General features: G+C 45.5%; 1 protein-coding gene across 2 annotated transcripts in view; it reads right to left on the bottom strand.

Moving 5' to 3' along the window:
- The window catches only part of MATN2 (matrilin 2), a 565,117-nt gene that overhangs the window by 159,400 nt on the left and 391,049 nt on the right, over positions 1-14,668 (bottom strand). The window contains exon 10 of one of the 2 annotated variants that reach the window (XM_086966035.1): positions 11,744-11,866. The exons of the other annotated variant lie outside the window; for it this stretch is intronic. Coding sequence (XP_086822161.1) covers positions 11,744-11,866 — 123 coding nt within the window. The remainder of the gene's footprint in view (positions 1-11,743; positions 11,867-14,668) is intronic. 2 annotated transcript variants of the gene reach the window in all.

The following is a 14,668-nucleotide window of genomic DNA, read 5'->3' as shown; positions in this document are numbered from 1 at the left end:
GACTGCGACAGTCCTGAGGAAGACCGAAGTGACCTCTTGGGGCACAATGGAAGCGGTCGAAACATGTTGACTCTAGTAGTGGTAGGAGGGAAGTCTTGAGGAACCTCATTTTCTCAATAAGACATTGTCCCATCCTTTCTCTTTACTTTTAATCCTGATAGGGGTATCAAAATTGGGTTTAATAAAGCAATATTTTCTATTGGCACCCCTAATCAGTTTTAATCACATCCTAACTGCACTTTTTTCGTCGCACTTACATCAGATTCACGAGGTGTTCACTTATACGCTTCACCACTCATGTATGTTATTCATTGTACGTATTAATTGACTGTATCGTACGTCTTGTCACGTGGAATTTATTATTTTTCCCCCTCCCTAATGCTCCGCCCTGGATGTGGCTACACCAGGGCGTTTGTAGCAGGCCCTATAATGAAGCATGTCACATACTTCGGTATGTGAGTGAGGGCAGTTTTTCCAAATTGGGGAATTTTCCTCTGTTGTAGTTGTGTACTCTATATACCCCCTGCGTGTGATTAACTGGTAGCCTTAGGGGGCCTGGGGTATTGGAGTTTAAACTTTTGGGGCCCTCTCCCTTCTTGTGTGTAGATCTATTGCTCACTACTATAATGTTCTAACTCCATAGCTGTACCATATTAGTTTTAAAATAGGTTCTGTGTTCTGACACCACGACAGTCAGAGGAAGGGCAAAGGAGAATCAATCATGCCCATCTCACATGCACACAATATACTATCTATGAGTATGTTGTACTCTAAAGAGATCATGTGTAGGTACTGGGACAAGCCTAAATATGAAAAATGCCCACCTCATTTGGATACTGCAAGTAGCAAAGTTATAGTTCAACAACATCATCAGTCATAAAGTTCCAATTAGCGCATGGTTGATGTGATCTGTAAGTCACCTTCCCAGCCACTATGCCCCTGGTTAAGTCATTTATTTTGTTTATCAATGTATTTATATATTTTCAAACATTATTTCTAGGTATGTTGATAAAAACACACACATATAATCAGCATTTAGTGGAGGAATCAGTGAGAGCAAAGGCTAATCAAAATGATATACTGTGTTTACAGAAGCATGAGTTTAAAGACTATATGCAGTATTTTGTCCACTTCAGACAAGTTATTAGAAACATTACTGCAACCCCAAAGGTCTCATAGTGATAAGAACGTATTCCTCTGAGAGGGAAAGGATAAGTAAGAGCTGGTATGAGAATATGCTCCAACATGCATTGGGGATTCTTGCAAAAGTCTAGATGAAGAGTTAAAGGACCACCAATGACCAAAGCGGCTACATCAAAAAGAGCAAAAATGGTGAGGGGTTGAAAAACAAAGGCAAATTCGGTGAGTGTCATGAACAGAAGGGCATAGGTTAACAAGCATTGGAAATGCAATAGGTCTCGCAGCATTAGAGTTAGTGCTTTTAGAATTGTTTATGGGTTTTTTTGTAAATCTTTAGCATTTTTGTTTCCTGTAGCCAATGCTAAAGAATTAAAAAAAAAAGCCATAAACATTTCTAAAAGCTCTAACTCAAATGCTCCGAGACGTATTGCACTGTGTGAGGGTGAGGGGTTGAGGGTGAGTGAGGGTGAGTGAGGGTGAGTGAGGGTGAGGGTGGGTGAGGGTGAGTGAGGGTGAGTGAGGGGTTGAGGGTGAGTGAGGGTGAGGGGTTGAGGGTGAGTGAGAGTGAGGGTGAGTGAGGGTGAGTGAGGGTGAGAGTGAGTGAGGGTGAGGGTGAGTGAGGGTGAGGGGTTGAGGGTGAGTGAGGGTGAGGGGTTGAGGGTGAGTGAGGGTGAGTGAGGGTGAGGGGTTGAGGGTGAGTGAGGGTGAGGGGTTGAGGGTGAGTGAGGGTGAGGGGTTGAGGGGGAGGGGTTGAGGGGTTGAGGGTGAGTGAGGGTGAGGGCGAGTGAGGGTGAGGGGTTGAGGGTGAGGGGTTGAGGGTGAGGGGTTGAGGGTGAGTGAGTGAGGGTGAGTGAGGGTGAGTGAGGGTGAGGGGTTGAGGGGGAGGGGTTGAGGGGGAGGGGTTGAGGGTGAGTGAGGGTGAGGGGTTGAGGGTGAGTGAGGGTGAGGGGTTGAGGGTGAGTGAGGGGTTGAGGGTGAGTGAGGGTGAGGGGTTGAGGGTGAGTGAGGGTGAGTATGGGTGAGGGTGAGGCTGAGGGGTTGAGGGTGAGTGAGAGTGAGTGAGTGAGGGGTTGAGGGTGAGGGGTTGAGGGTGAGTGAGGGTGAGTTTGAGGGGTTGAGGGTGAGTGAGGGTGAGGGTGAGTGAGGGTGAGTTTGAGGGGTTGAGGGTGAGTGAGGGTGAGGGTGAGTGAGGGTGAGGGGTTGAGGGTGAGGGGTTGAGGGTGAGTGAGGGTGAGTGGCGTCGGTGCGGTGAGAGGCGGATGTGTGGCGACACAACAACAAAGAAGCAGCGAAAACAAAGCAACATATGGCTGGGGAGTTGCAAAGACCGTAAATTAATTATAAAGGGAGGTGAGATAATGAGAGCACGTGCTCAGTCCCCTTGAAGGGGAGGGGGCAATGGCGGGCGCGAGGCAGAGACTGCTGGCTCCTTGACATATTAAGCATGAAATTCCCTCCTTTGCCACTATAGAGAAGAAATAATGAGTGAAAACATTAAGCAGCTCTCTCAACCAGAATACAAATCTCGGTAGCGAAATTCGGAATCATGGCAATATTATAGGGCGCCTAGCGGTTTTGCTAGCACTTTAAGGTAAGGAATTTAAAGACACCATGGCAATAACTTTTAAACCATTAAAGTTTGGAGTGCAAAGCAAACTCACCACCGTTACGCTTGCGAGGAACGAAACTTTTAATCAAACAACATCCCCTTAATTGGTGAAGGAGGATCCTGTTCCGGGAACCGGTCAGATATATTCATTTATCTGAATGTAATCTGGCCCCACAATTACTGCAGTTGCGAACCAATAATAATATAGTCTCCCTTTTAAATTGAGCTCTGGAATGTGATGGCAATTTTGAAACAAAATGAATAAAATATAAAAGGCCAAAACACGAAAGAAAAGTGTAAACCCAGATAAAGAACAGAGCTAGGAATTAGTGTAATCAAATCACTACTCGTAGCAAAAGAGCATTTCAAGACCACTCAATGATAATCTTTTCATGAAACATCAGGGGTATTACAAGAATCACCTTAACTTCAGAAGCACTGAACCACATATCATATATAATTATATAATCTGCTTCCAAGAAACCTAGGCCACAAGCAATAGCTCATTAGTGGGCTATAGCGAACATTTCAAACCTGCTCTCAAACAACGTTGAAAAGGGCATGCAGTAGAAGGTTTATCACTGTGATTAATAACATACCAAGCAATCTGTGAGACTGAAGGATGACCTGGATTCGTAGCCTTATAATCAATTTAGACTTCAGTCAAAATTACGGTTATATCTTTAAAAGTATGATTATTTTAAATATATAGTGAAACTCAAAACTCAAACGAAAAAGTGGCATATTCAAGCCTGGCCCTGCTGTCCCCTGGAGCAGATTGGATCAGTCTGCAAAGACCAGGGTCTGAGGTGAGGCGGAACCGACCAGCGGTGGTGATTTCGCTTCCGTGAGGCTGCACGTAGGCTCTGAGGTGGGTACGGCGACCGGGGCCTCGTCGTGTTGGATGCCACTCATGTTAGGACAACGCGGAAGCCACAGATCCTTCTGCCCTGGAAGCTGCACCCCCTCTGTGAGCAGAGACCAGTGCGGAAACCAAATGGCTGGGGGCAGGCTGCCTTGGAGGCCCTTGGACGCAGTCTTCAGGGATCGCTTCCTTGTCTTACCCTCAGTGGTGGGAGACTCTGCGTTCTAGCAGTGCAGGAAGAGCGGAGCTGCTGAGAGATGCTGGGACTGGTGCTGGGAAACATTTGTGCAGAGCAAGGCTGGCCCATGATGTCCGGGGGCGAGGCGATCCACAGGATGTGACAATCTACTCCTAGCACCGTGCATCGCCTAAAAAACGAGGAAAAAGAATACAGGAAGGAAATACCTGAAAGGAGAGAGACAAACGGAAACAAGCCTTTCACCGTAACACGGCGGGCAGGGGAGGGGGCGGGCAGGGGAGGGGGCGGAGAGGGGAGAGGTGCGACACGGCAGGCAGGCAGGGGAGGAGAGTAGGAGGAGGAGGGGGGAGGAGAGTAGGTGAGGCACGGCCTAGCGGCAGGCAGGCAGGGGAGGAGAGGAGGAGGGGGGAGGAGAGTAGGGGAGGCACGGCCTAGCGGCGTGAGGGGGCGGAGCTGGGGGGAGGCTATGGAAGAGAGTAGGCAAGGCGACACGGCGGGAGGGGGCGGAGCGGGTAAACAAAGACGGACATGCACGCGCCCGTGACTTTTAAGGTCAAAGCTTAATGCGCATGCGCATTGACCTTAAAAGTCACGGGCACTGCAAGGAATCGCCACGATTCCTTGCAGTGTGGATAAAGAGTGGATAACTCGCAATACTCTCGCCTTGCTCGATGCGCATGCGCATCGACAGGCGAGACCTAAAAAGGTCATATACCAAACCTTTTAGATCCTGCTCCTGTATATTGCACTTCTGTGGATCTAGGTATGATTGAACCCATTTTTCTAAGAAAGCTCTTCAGTCTTGCTACCTCAACCCACCCTCTCCCTCTCTTCCTTCAAAGCATTGACCTGCAACAAACGCCTGAAGACCTGTGTGACACTTCTGCAACCTCAGGTGCTCTCTCCTACATAGCAGTGAAGGTAACAGGGATGGGTAGTACCAAAACAATACACCCCAAGTTGAGTTCCCTGAGCTTCTTAAGAACCCAAGAGTGATAAAATAAATATGATAGGATTCCACCCACTCGTTGCGTTGACTGAGAACAGCAGGACATCGAATGCTGGGAAGGCGTCAATGGATCACTCACAATATCAGGAGGGAGTAAAAATACTTAAGATGTCAAGCAAAGCTCTTGGATGAGAGCTTTTTTTAAACGTATTGGCAGCGGAAGAACAAATAACAGTAGATCCTTGCATCCCAGAAGGTCTGCATGTTTCACCAATATTATGTATTAATATAAATACAGAGTAGGCCTGGGTGGTGAACTCTGCTTGGTTCACGTAGTTTGCAGAGTTTTCTGCACTCCGTGGGGTGCACGGAGTGTAGAAAACTCCGGTCCACGTAGTCCGGTGGAGTTTTTTTCCCCCGCTTGTGCTCCGTGAACAGTAAGTTGGCGATTGCGAGCTGCTGCTCGGGTAGAAGTTCTACCCAAGCGGCAGGAAGATCAGCATGAATGCCAGTTCGCACTGCACTCTGCCACTTGCGGAACTTCGCAGAGTTTTTGTGTAACTTTGTGGAGTTCTGCATAGTGAAAGTTCGCAAACTACGCCCCGGGGCAAACTCCTTGCAGTACCTTAACCCCTGGAGGATAATCGCAGAAAATGTATTCCTCTCAGGTAGTCCTTTAATATTTTCTCACAAGCTACATTTGGCATGGGACCAATCAGGCTGAAGTCCAACATTCAAATGCAAGACCAGTTAGATACGGTCAATTTAGTTCTTATGGATAGTCAAAACAGTTTACAGCACCCAAAACCCCCATTCACAGATGCTTAGAGAGGTTAGAACAAAGTTTTGTGCCAGCCAGGCTAGATGATGGCAAATGTCAACTTCCATAAGTTTTAAATAATTGTTCTAGCATCATTTTTGATTCTTATGCAACTGGTTGTCATACCTTCAATGCGTTTGTTTTCTGTAAGAACTTTGGAACAGATGCTGAAGGAGTATGTTCTCTTAAGCTGTGTCCCTAAATGTTGATAATCTAAGCATCTCAAGTTAGACAGATTCCAAACCTCAGTGACATTTTGTCATGGTTATGCAGTATGGCTCCCGAAAATCTGACCAGCATAAGAACAGGGATGTAACTCCCTCTGGAAAAATCACACTCACAATAGCTCTCTCTCCTGGAAGACCTCAGCATCTCAGGGCTCTTACCATGAGTGAATGACCCCATCCACCTGACCGACCACCTCCTTAACTCCATGTTCATCAACTTCTTCACCATCACAATAGCCAGACCTACCGCACTCACCTGGGTGGGCTACTCCCTCGTTCACTTCAGCATGCACTTGCCCAACCAGCTAGGCATGGGCGGAAAATCCGTTCCGCTCGCGGATTTTGCGGATTTTCGGGAAATCCGCAATCCGCGAGATTTGTGAATTTCCCGCAAAATCCGCAAATCCGCGAGCAGCGGATTTTGCTCGCACTGCTCGCACTGTTCGCGTGAGTTCGCGCCCCGCGAATAAGTGCAAAATTGCAGAAATACGATCTTAGCAAAACTGAAAGTAACTACTTACCAGGTTCAAAAGTTCAGGCTCATCATTAGTAGCCATTTCCTGGAGTGCTTCCTGAGGGGCCCCTCCAGAGTTCAGTTGCCAGTTGAAACTATTATGTGACCCTGCTCTGAACCTCAGAATAGTTACACATATGCCACAAAGGTCCTGAATTACAGCTAAGGGAGACAAGCAGGAGCCAGGCTGGAAGTTAAAATCCATTAATCAGCCCCTAATTCATTATTGTCAGTTGGGGCAGGGCAGGTGTTGTAACTAATTTTGCAACAATGAAAGCACTTAGCAAGTGCAAAAGATCACTAATCAGGGCGCACTAAGGAAGCAGGTGCCAGCTAAAAAAATATTCTGTGACACATTAATCAGCCCCAAATTAATTCAGGTCACTTGAGGCAGGGAAGGTGTGCTTTGCTTTGCCGAAAATAATGTACACTGGACAACCAGAGGGTGTGGTGATGAAACAGAGGGTGGCATGGGTGGGCCAGAGGGTGGCATGAGTAGTCAGAGAGTGGCAGTGGTGACAGAGAGTGGCAGTGATGAAGAAGAGTGTCCCAAACAGGCTGGACACGTAGAAACAACAAGTTCGCGAAACTTGCGACCCGACAGGTAAGTTCGCAATTTGCGAAAGTGTACAAAACCCTCGCGAACTGGCAGAAACACGGGCGAACACAAAAAAAAAAAAAAATCCGCGGGAATTCGCGGATTTTGCGGATTGCGAATCCGCAAATCCGCAAAATTCGCGAACGCGAGATCCGCAAAATTCGCTCATGCTTACAACCAGCCCAGAACGGCCAAACACTCACATCATCTGACACTAATGGAACAAAATCCCTGAGGAAATATGAAATTCTGAGCCTCCGTCTTGATGCCTCCCATACCACGACCACATGGACTTCATTTGGGAGTAGTCAGGAGTCTCAGCTGTGACCTCTAGTTTGCATCCTGCTACTCCTGGTACTTCCTTTGCAACCCCTGGCCTCAGAGGAGGCAAAAGCCTTGCCCCCTCTAAGGCCAGGGGTCACAAACAAAGTGCCAGGAGTAACAGGGAGCAAGCTAAAGGTCACAGCTGTGACCCCAGAATGCTCCCAAATGACATCCATGCACTACCACATAACCTGCTACATCATAAACATCAACACGTGGATCACCTTCTGCATAGATGCCCGACTCCTCCGAGAACCAACCCCCCTCACTCCAAGCCAGTTGGTACACAGAGGACCTCTGGCTCATGAAGCATCACTGCAAGCGGTGGCTCCACTCTAACAGTAACACCAACAGAACAAATGGGCCATCCAGATCTTCCACCTGCACCTTAAAACTACCAAGCACCTAGCCTCAACAAAAAGATTCAGAGTACAGAGCAACTACAACTCCACCAAAGAAATCTTTGCCATTCTGAAGGAATTCACGTCCTCCTCTGCCAGCCCCAAGACTACTACCCCCCACCCCCTCCCGGAACACTGCACCTTTCCCGTTACTTCACAGACAAAATCAATACCACTACAACAACTTCACCCCCCAATCGGACATCTACACCCTGAAAGTGGTCCGCTCTAAAGACAGGGAAACCCCAGAAACTGCACCTACCTGCTGGCCATCCATCAACACAATGGAAACCGCTAACACCATGTGTTCCATCCATTCAGGAGCCTCATCAGATATGTGCCGGCACTAAATCTTCACCAAAGAGCACTACCACTTCTGCAGAGCCCATAAAGCTTTTTTCAGCTTATCCTTCTCTATCCCCACCACTCTGGACTCCTAGAAACACACCACCAACTTATCGTTCCTGAATAAACCTTCGGCCAAGACCCTGACCATGGGCAACTACAGACCCATCTCTCTCCTCCCATACCCAGCCAAAGTCCTGGAGAAGTTCCTAAACTCCCATCTGACCAATTACTTCAAAGCAAACCACCTCTTGGACCCTTCCCAATCCGGCTTCAGACCCAGAAACTGTACCAAGACAGCTGTCATCGTAGCCACAGATGACATCTGACTCATCATGGACCAAATAGACCTGTCAGGACTTATTCTACTAGACCTCTTGGCAGCATTCAATACTGTCTTCCACCCCATCCTCATCCAACATCTTCACAAGGCTGGAGTGCATGCCAGCACTATGAAGGATCAGCTCCTTCCTCTCTGGGTGCACCCAATTGGTCAGCCTAGTCTCCTACTCATCCGAAGGCCACCAACCTAATCTGCAGCATCCCACAAGGCTCTAGCATGAGCCCCACCCAGTTCAACATCTACATGACTTCCCTCCCCAGCATCATTCCAAGGATTTAGCATCATCTTCTATGCCGAAGATACACCACTCACCCAGTCCCAATGAGAATATATGTACGCTACCCAAGCAAACTTCGACAACTGCATGCCCTTTGTAGCAGACTTGATGAGAAGGAACTGCCTGAAACTCAACAGCAACAAAATCAAAGTCTTCCTGTTTGTCAAAGACACCTTGCTGTGGTCACCAGGTTGGTGGCCCATTGAGCTAGGACTGGTTCTCCACCCATCCAGTGCTGCCAAGAACCTTGGAATAACGATCAATAGCCGAATCTGCATGTCAAATTAAGTCAACACAGTTGCTTCCACCTGCTTCCACACCCTTTAACTGCTCAGGAAAGTCTTCAAATAACTCCCTCTGGATATACGCAGATCATCTTGCAGGCCTCGTCACCAGCAGTCTCGACTACTGCAATGCCCTCTGTGGTGGCATCTCAGACCAGCTCACCAAAATGATCTAAAAGCCACAAGACTGACACTGAACCTACCCCACGACACTCCTATATCCAGAAACTTCTAAGACCACCCAATCTATAAGCACTCTCTTTGCGTGCAGTGCAGTAGAATAAGAAATACATTTCAAGGGGGATTTTTGAAAATATCTTCAACTTAGAAGAAATTGTAGTAATGTCTGTAAGCCAGCTGCTACACAAGTGTTTAGTCTAGCACTGGGCTAGCATTTAGACAGCCACAGTGTAGGAGACAGATATCAAAAACATGTGCAAAACTAAGAAAACATGAAAAATTTGGGCTAGATAGTTCAAGGACCTGGGTTACCACCTTTTAAATTCTGAATGGAAGAGGCTGAATGCAAATAACAAGGATACTTTTTTTGCATTTGCAGAATGTAGTATACCTCCACCAGCCTAAATAGGTTCTTGGTAAGATACTCAAGTGCTCAAGATGCCACAAGGCTGATGGGAATTGGGTTCATATGCCGTGGCTCTGTCCTTTATTAAAAGATATCTGGGAGGAGGCTAGGGAGAGTCTTGAGGCTAAGCAAGGCGATCAACATCTCGATGCCCCTTGCTACGCAATGATTCTGGGCAGATTCCCATCCTCAAGCAACTTCAGGTCTTCGGTGGTCAGCTTGATGATTGCTCCTATGTGGAGACCTGAGGATCCTGCATATCTTGCGACATGGTGGAAGAGACTTATTACATGCAATCTAATCCACTGGATGACTTCGACCAATTATGGGAGATTATAAAGAGCCATTTTGTTTTAGATTGTAACTGTATAATTAACTTTGCCTAAACTCATGAGTAATAAAGGGCACTTCTTCCTAATTTATTTATTAATTTAGTTATTTATGTATTTATCTAATTCGTTGTTTATTTTTTGCTGTATTCCGCCCTACTTATTTTCAGCTCAAATATTGTGATAAAGTCATGTTTTTTTAATATTAATTGTGTAATTCAACAATAGACAACTATTGCAAGGAAAAAAATCATCTTGGCCATCCCAGTTCTGATCGTGCATCGTTGACAATTTTGTGTCTTTCGCAGTAAAAAATAAAAATAAAAAAGATTGCTATTAAAAGAAGAAAGCCCCATGCACTTTGAAGGTGGCATTCTGAATGTAATGAGAACAATAAGGTGTTCATTGCGCTGACATAGCCATGATATTAGATGCGTTGTATGTGCCCCAAAAAGTGCGATACTGCACAATAATTGTTCGAAACATTGCAAGCAGGGCGGGGTACATTGGGGTGATTTTAGCTTGTTTTTCATGTTATAGAAAGTTAAAGTGACACTTTTAATGAACTAGTCTGTTCAGTCTGCTGATTTAATGTCTAAGTAAATTTTTTACATCGATTATGTAAAGGCTAATCTGGTTGTTTATTGATTTCAAATGATCTTGAGTTTCATCAGAATGTATGAGGAGCAGCACCGGATACATAGCTCATAGTTTGAACCCAGAGTATTGGAAATAGAACCATAACCTATAGACGATTAGTCAGACATCAGTTTAGAATCTCCATGAATTCTGCAGGGTTTAGGCCAGAGAGCAAAACCTAAGGATAAGGTGGAAACCTCTGTCAGACACACACATATATTTGTTTACCCCAGACCCAGAACATCCCTATGATTGCTGTAACAATTTCTATATTCATGGGCTCTGCTCGTGATATATATATATTTCATAATACCAATCCAAGTATTTGTGAAGTCCACCTGAGATATATTTTACATAATCTCAATCTCTATAATCATTGAGTACACTAGTGATATATTTTACTTAATCATACATCTCTATATTGATGGGCTATGCTCGAGGTTTATATTTCATAATACCAATCTATGTATTCGTGAGGTCCACCTGAGATATATTTTACATAATCTCAATCTCTATATTCATTGGCTACACTTGTGATATATTTTACTTAATCATACATCTCTATATTGATGGACTATGCTCGAGGTATATATTTCATAATAAAAATCCATGTATTCGTGAAGTCGACCTGAGATATATTTTACATAATCTCAATCTATATATATATATTGACTACACTTGTGATATATTTTACTTAATCATACATCTCTATATTGATGGGCTATGCTCGAGGTATATATTTCATAATACCAATCTATGTATTCGTGAGGTCCACCTGAGATATATTTTACATAATCTCAATCTCTATATATATTGACTACACTTGTGATATATTTTACTTAATCATACATCTCTATATTCACAGGGTCCATCCAGGATATATTTTAAATAATCTCAATCTCTATATCCATGGGATTCACTCATGATATATTTTACATAATCGTAAATAACTGTATTCATGGGGTCCACTCGTGATAATCTTTACATAATATCAAACTCTACTTTCATGGGATCCAATTGTAATGCATTTTACATAATCTCAATCTCTGTATTCAAGGGGCCCCCCTGTGATATCATTTTCATATTCTCAATCTTATATTCATGGGCTCCAATCTTAATATATTTAGAACAATCCGTGATCTCTGTTTTCATGGGGTTCACCCCTTGACATATTTTTTTCCAAACCTTGGCCCACTCCTTACCTTATCTTTTCACCCTCATCTCTTCTGCTGATACATTTTCTCCCATAATAAATACATTGAAAAAATAAATACAATTATTCCTAGCCACTTACTTGTGCAGCTTTTCCCATTATCCTCAATTTGATATCCTTCAAAGCAGAGGCACTTATATGAAGTGTCAGTGTTTGTGCACAAGTGCTCGCAGCCGTGATCCGTCAGGGCGCAGTAGTCTATTCCTGAAAGAGTATGTAAGTATTCAGTAAGAACTCAAGTGCTGGCACTTGTTTAGCATCTTCAATTATTATAGCATTATAGCCCGTTGCCGAAGACTTTGAGGGTTAATAATGGCCCTCCTTCCCAGTTACAGACCCAACATTCGAACATCCTGGCCTCATTGCTGCAAAGGGAAAGCCAAGAACTCCACTGTATTCAGTCCAGCCTCAATGAGTGGAAGCCTCTGAGAGGCAATCAGATGGGACTATGGCTCATTTATGGTGAAACCAAACAGTGTTAAAAGTTCCACCTTTATCCAAAGGTGGAACACGACTGACTGTGGTGAGCTTGTTTTCAGCAACCAGTGGTCGAGGTACTCAATACAACAACACCCGACCTCTGAAGATGGGCAGCAACCACCACCATCACTTTCGTGAACACTTATGGGGGATGGGGAAGGGCGAAAGGGAGCATGGCAAATTGAAAATGCTATTGACTCATCTAGAACAACAGGTAATGCCTGTGGGACTGCAGGAATGGTATAAGAAAGTACATTTCCTGCAAGTTCAAGGACACCATCAATTGCCCTGGTCCAGAACAGATAGAATCTGGGACAATGTGAGTATTTTGAATTTGTCCTTCTGTAGAAAGGTCTTGAGGGGATGGAGGTACAAAATAAGCTGAAGCTTCCGTCCTTTTTTGGGATGAGGAAATAGCAAGAGTGACTGCCCTTGCCTTTCTCCAAGTCAGCTACCGTGTCCATGTCACCTTTGGAGAGCAAGATGCGTTTCTCCAATAGTAGGATAGAGAAATGTTTTTCTGAAATCTGTTACAGGGTTGGAGGGATATTTGGCGAGGAGCAAAGAAAAGGTAGGTGTGGGAGGGATGGGCAGGAAAGAATCGAGGAGGCTTAATGTGCTTCTCAATCTTGGCATACTTTATTTGGGGCGTGGACAGAGTTTGTCAGCAAAAGTCTAGGGGCCTCATTTATGACTTTTTGCCGTAGGGAAGCGCAGCAGGCCTTCCTGCTGCGCTTCCCTACGGCAAAAGAAAAGGGCAGAAATGCGCCGTATCTATAAGATACGGCGCATTCCTGTCCTTTTCCCCTGCGCCGGCGCACAATGGGCTGCCTGCGCCAGCGCAGGCACCCTTGCACAATGGTGCAAGGGTGCCTGCGTTGAGGGGAAGATTATTTTTGTACAGGAAGGGAAACCTTTCTGTACAAAAATAATCACAAGAGGCTTTTCCTCTTTCTATGTGTGCTGTAGAATGCAGCACACATAGAAAAAGGAAATACGAGGAGAAATAAAGACATTTCTCCCTGTTGCGTCTCCCTTACGCCTCTCCTGGGGAGGCGTAAGCTTTTGGCACTGCTTCAGAGTTACGATTTCACGTAAATCTGGGACAGTGTCAAAAGGCCATGGATGTTGCTGGGAACGCCCCCAGCAACACCCATTGCACGCCCCTTTAACGCAGAACACTGCGTTAAGGGACTGATATTTATCAGGCAGCAGTACGCCACAAAAACTGGCGTACTGCTGCCTGATGAATACCACGCAGGCTTCTGCGCCACGGAACTTCATGAAAAGTGAAGTTCCGATGGCGCAAGGGGCCTCATAAATGAGGCCCTCGGTCTTTTTCCCTTAGGTTACTTGTCCCTTCTTCTTTTCTTCTAAATTGTCTTCTTCTTCCAGGAGGATGTTGCCAGGAGGCTCAGTAAAAAGAAGAAGGTGGCGGTAAGTATCTCGGTTTATGACACTTAGGTATAGGATAGTATCCTTCAACACACCCCAGAGTGATGGAAAGGGAACACAAACAGAGCTTAGGCTTTGTGAGATAGAGATGTGAGGTCCACAACAGTTGGGTTGGCAAATTTACTGTCTCGGGTTTCTTATATTTTCTCCCTTTTCTCCCCTCCTATTTCTCGAAGGAAGCGAGTTGAAATAAAAAAAAAGTGAAAGTGTAAGGAAGGGGATTAAATCATAGGAGTGACCAGACTTTTCATTGTTTCATGTCCCTTTGCTCACTACAGTGTATATCTATTTCTTTAGTCACCCGTCAAGGTTGGCGTGCTACCCTGTTCTCTGGGATCTAGTGAATAGGCATAAAAACTTACAGAATTGCCACATGGCACATAAGGATAGCACAAAAAAACCCCACTTCTTTAAAGATACCATATGGTGCTCTTGCTGCACTCCTCTTGGGCCTGCACCGCTTAATTAGAATTGCGTTTGCTCGAACCCTCCCTTGGACTCCCTCACCCACCCAGAGTATGTACAACAAATGCTGCAACTCTCCTGAGTTGCCACTGCATGAATGCATCCCCTGTGGCCATCCACCACTCCTCACTCCTGTCCTCTGGAACTTTGGCGTCTTTCTCCATTTCCCTCAGTCAGGCTTCTCCAGTTGGCAGTTCCTCCCTGTCCGCCAGCGTTTTTCTCAATCCGCTATTCTCAGCATCTTCCGGAATTCCCCGACTCTAACCTCCGTCTTCGTGCCTCCCTTGTGGGTTGGTGACGTCCTTTTCTCTTCTGTTTTGTCCCCGGTCTGGGTAGGCCTGCCTTCTTCCTGTGCAGGAGAGTCCGTATTTGTAGAATTAACCCTTTGTTTTTCCTCTCTCCAGGGACGGTGTCATCGGCGTCCAGAGCTGGTGCAGGAGTACTTAGGTGAAAAAGGTAAGTCAGGGGATCCTCTTGCGGTGTACCTAGTTCCTTCTTACAGTAGGGCATAACCAGTTTGAATAATTTACACAGTGCATTTGTTAGATGTGATGGGCCACCAACTCGGAAGATAGTCTCTAATCCTGCCTCCCGTTGGGTGTGGAT

This window comes from Lissotriton vulgaris, chromosome 4_1 (assembly GCF_964263255.1).
Source record: "Lissotriton vulgaris chromosome 4_1, aLisVul1.2, whole genome shotgun sequence".
Lineage (NCBI taxonomy): Eukaryota > Metazoa > Chordata > Amphibia > Caudata > Salamandridae > Lissotriton > Lissotriton vulgaris.
The sequence above is the reverse complement of the archived record's forward strand: the minus strand, read 5'-3'. Positions and strand labels throughout refer to the sequence as shown.